Source organism: Apaloderma vittatum, unplaced genomic scaffold (assembly GCF_000703405.1).
Source record: "Apaloderma vittatum isolate BGI_N311 unplaced genomic scaffold, ASM70340v1 scaffold12408, whole genome shotgun sequence".
NCBI lineage: Eukaryota > Metazoa > Chordata > Aves > Trogoniformes > Trogonidae > Apaloderma > Apaloderma vittatum.
The window spans coordinates 89,499-94,004 of NW_009729140.1; the positions used below are offsets into that span (position 1 = coordinate 89,499).

General features: G+C 43.7%; 1 protein-coding gene across 1 annotated transcript in view; it reads left to right on the forward strand.

The window, feature by feature from the left end:
- UNC5D (unc-5 homolog D (C. elegans)) overlaps positions 1 to 3,316 on the forward strand; it is a gene marked incomplete at its 5' end in the record, with an annotated part of 51,718 nt that extends 48,402 nt beyond the window's left edge. Inside the window, 3 exons of the mRNA XM_009874342.1 lie at positions 774 to 938; positions 2,276 to 2,454; positions 3,112 to 3,316. Of these exons, the coding sequence (XP_009872644.1) occupies positions 774 to 938; positions 2,276 to 2,454; positions 3,112 to 3,316 (549 nt within the window). The remainder of the gene's footprint in view (positions 1 to 773; positions 939 to 2,275; positions 2,455 to 3,111) is intronic.
- Positions 3,317 to 4,506: the final 1,190 nt, after the last annotated feature.

Genomic DNA, 4,506 nt, shown 5'->3' on the forward strand with positions numbered 1-4,506 from the left:
GTGTTCTGAGCTGGGAGCTCTTAGGTGAGCTCCCGCACACAAACGGAGTGAAGTGCGGGGTTTACTTGATTTAAACAGGTGATTATGACAAGTGATTAGCTGGTAGGTCACTTGGTTATAACTATCAGTATTAACTACTGAAGGAGTCAGAGATGCCTATAGGCAACACACTTTATGTCCTTGTCTGTGCCATTTTTTTTAACCCTTTATAGAGCTCTGAAAAATGCAAGCAGAGTGCACGCCCAGATTAAATTTGCATATAGTAATTACTGTGTTTTCTTTGAAGAAACAGCTTCACAGGCCATTCAAATAAATTCTAAAATTTATAGCAGTGCATGGAAAAGGGGGAGAGCAATCTGAAAAGCCACAATCCTCTAGAAAAACTACGGTAAAAGTCTTTAGTTTTCTCATGTTGGAATAATTGCTCATTGAAGCTGTTCAGTGCTGTCCCATCATGATATGGATTAATACTAAGATATAATACAATGAAATATTAATAATACTGACAGAGCTTAGAGTTCCGATCTCTGCCTGGGAGGAGTAAGCACCGTACATCTTTCTCAAATTTCATTTTAGACGAGAGTCTTGTCATCTGTGTCACTGAGCGAAACGTAAGCTTTCAGTAAACATAACATCTGCTTTGAGTTTGCAGGGAAGTTAGTGGAAACGCGATTGCAGAGAAAAGTCATGGATTTTCCTCCTATTTTGTGGTTCTCACGACTTTTCTCTCTCCCACACCTGCCTCCCCGTCCCTGCGGGACGTTCCTCTGCAGGAGGTGCCGTTCTCTCGCGTGTGGAGCAGCGGCCAGGCGCCGCTGCACTGTGCCTTCTCGCTGGAGCGCTACACGCCCGCCACCACGCAGCTCTCCTGCAAGGTCTGCGTCCGGCAAGTCAAGGGGCACGAGCAGATCCTGCAGATCCAGACATCCATTCTGGAGGTACGGCGGCCTCTCCTTTTTGCTCTGTTAAGTTCTTGCGCGGTGGGAGACGAGATCCCTCCCTGGTTTTGTCCCTTCTCTCTCTGTGTGGTTTCTTATACCCTGTTCAAAATTGTAACAAGGATCCAAAGCCTTAGAGATTCCACTTCCAGCAGGAAAGAGATTCCACCCACTTAGAATAACTGTGGTAACAGTTTTCTCGCAAAACTTTTGAATAGTTCACAGAGCATAGAGAGTTGAGATTGCAGCTGTGCTGTTGGGTCACCAACTATTCACTAATTAGAGCATTTTTTTATACACAGAATGTGTTGCAAGGACTGTAGCTTTGCTCACAGGTGAAAGAAATGAAATATATAAGTCAGGCGAAGTGGTGATGTGTCCTACTGCAATGAAAACCTCTGCTGCTTCCTTTAGATTATTGAGCATCTTTGTTGTTTAATCCAGATTAACCCTTCTGGACTAAAGCTTCGTGCCCATTGCTAAATGCAGCAACTACTAGGGAAACCCCAAACACCATTCTGTATAAAAACACCCTCAGAGTATGGCCAGGTGTTTTCCTGGTTCTTTATTGTTACTTCACAAAAAAACTTCTGTCATTCTATATATATCTCAATGCAAAGTTGCTGCTGCCTTTTTTTTTCCCCTCTCTCTTCTTTTAAAGGGACCTATCTGTCCACAAATCCCCAGAGCATGTTACAATTCTGTCTTCAAATGGATTTGCTAGCATGGAAAGCTTTCGCATGCCTATCTCAAAAAGTGATTGAAGAGTGAGGATAATTTGACTGCAAAATAAATATATAAATAACAACTGAATACTTGAATTGTTGCTCATTGCTTTACAATTCCCTGAACTAACCAGGTAGCAGTGGCTTATCTCACGTGTGCAGGGTATGAAAACCTACTATTGTTCTGCATATGTAATTTAAAACAGTCAGACCATGCGATATATCTGCAGCAGAGCTATTACTTTGCATGGATGACTTTTTGGGATGTGTCATAAATGTTATATGAAGAGACTGTAGCATCATTGTTATTTAATATTTATGCTGTGTTGCGCTGAAACGAATAATGCATGGAAATGTGCCTCTGTTACACAAGACCGGTATAATTTCATAGAAGAGCGGGCCAGATCCCTGCAGAACAAGGCAGCACAGAGCGCAGAGAACTGGCTGCACCCGCCGTTCTCCTGGCAGGAACCTCGTCGGGGTTCCCCGTTTCCGAGCAGCAGCGCAGGACAGGACTCGGTGTTGCTGTGCTGAGGAGAGCAGGTGACAGCTCCCGAGCAGCCGGAATGCCTGGTGCCCTCACTGCCTGCTCTGCTTTTATGTTCCCTGCAGAACGAAAGAGAAACCATCACCTTCTTTGCACACGACGACAGCAACTTCCCTGCGCAGACGGGTCCAAAAGCGTTCAAAATCCCCTACTCCATCAGACAACGAATCTGTGCAACGTTTGACACACCCAACGCCAAAGGCAAAGACTGGCAGATGTTAGCACAGAAAAACAGCATTAACAGGTAATGGAAGGCAATTTTGAAAGGTGAACATTTACATATGCAGTGGGAATAATTCGCTGCTGTTAGGGGATTTTGTTTGCTTGCCGGTATTAAAGATGTGTGCAGAGTAATTAACTCTCCAGGATAAGCTGTAGTTCATACTTGCTTCTCTATAAGACGAGCTGCTGAAAGCAGGAACTGCTTTCTCCTGTGCCCTCTCCTACCTGAGGTGTGCTCCCAAGGGCAGTTCCTAGTTTGATAGGGTAATGTGGTTAAGATATGCACTTTGTTTTATCGTATGCTTTGCAAATATCACCCCTGCAAAGTCCTATCTTCACATAATCACAAACATCAACTTATCCAACTCCTCTCCCTGACACATACTTGCTAAGTTTACTAACAGTGGTTTCCAGAACTGACTTGTTTTCTAAATTATGTAGGATGGTGCTGCTGGCCAGCATTTATGTACCTCAGAATACACAAGTCCCTTGCTCATTCTCCTAAACTGAGCAAGTGACGCGTGAGGAATAAACGCACCAGTGCGCGTCCTTGGGAGTTCCCTGCACTCGTCCCATCTAGGTCTCGCTGCAGGTTTCTTGATGATTGAACACATCTATAGTGCTGGGCATTTTCACATTTATGGTAGCTACAGTTTTGCTTTTTCTCCCTTCTTTTTAGGAATCTCTCCTATTTTGCCACGCAGAGCAGTCCATCTGCCGTCATTCTGGACCTCTGGGAAGCGCGACATCAACACGACGGTGACCTTGACTCGCTAGCCTGTGCCCTGGAAGAAATAGGAAGGACACACTCCAAAATCTCAGACATAACTGAAACTGAGATCGAGGAGCCTGACTTCAACTACAGCAGACAAAATGGACTTTAGTCACTGTTTCCATTCCAGAGCTGATGGCCAGCTTCGACTACTACACGCGAGATGCCCTTTGGCAGGGAGGACGCGAGGGTTTCTGCCCGGCGCGCACGGAAGCGGACACTCAGTTCCACAATGCGGTTTTCAGTTGGAGGAGCAGAAGCAGCCCTATTAAAAATCATCTCGGTAATAAGGGAAACACAAGCTTCTCCCTGTCCTCTCTCATTTCAAAGTCATGTTTTAATGTCAAAACCAAAACTACACCTCTGTCATTCCTGGATCAGGAAGGAGCGAGATACAGAGCCATAAAAGGTAAATATTATAACATAATGGTTTTAGGAAACCTAAACACTAATGCCTGGTGAAAACCAACAAATGTGATACTACTGCATATTTAGAGCTGCTAGAGGTTCATCCTAGTTTAAACGTTTGTCTCTGTGGGGCCTCGGGTCCTTTTTGTCCTGCATCTCTAACTCACTGCCACGCTTAGGGAGTGGGTTTAAAATGCCCTTTCATAGCGTTGTCCTTTTGGATTTGCTACAGGAAAACTGAAAATCTGACCTTACCCTGTTCAGATGTTTGAGGATTTAGAAGATCCCATAATTAATGAATTGATGTAATTCCAAACAATTTCTTTTGAAAATTCAGTCACTTTATGAATGTAAATTTGCTGCAGAGACTTCCTGCCTGTTCTGTTAAAAAAATAACAGAACAAAACCCTCCTCTGAAATTAGTGTGTGTGCATGTGCAAGAGAAATTTTCCAAATTTCTCAGTCTGTGAACTTTCACTGAGTCAAAAGTGTTTCTTTGGGGGTGGATTTAAATAACCAAATAAAATGCAGGAAATTGCCAGCCCTGTTTTAGCGAGTTTACACATTTTTTTTGTTACTTCATGTTCTGGGGCTAAACCAAAAAGTAAAGGTGAAGTCAAAGAGCACAGCTTAATTTTGGGTTAGTTTCACAGGGTACTGCTGGAAACCGGCTTGCTTCCACTGCACGATGTGCAGATTTCACAGGATACAAAGCCGGCTGCAGTGCACTTGGTTTAGTTACAAACCTGCTGCATTTACCACCAAACCCAGAATCTAGCTAGAGAATTCTCCTCAATTTTTATCCATTTCATACAAAAATAATTTATCACTTCAACTGAACCAAAAAGAGAACTGTCACTGTGAGTGAGTGTCCTAGCGGAACTGGTACTGAGC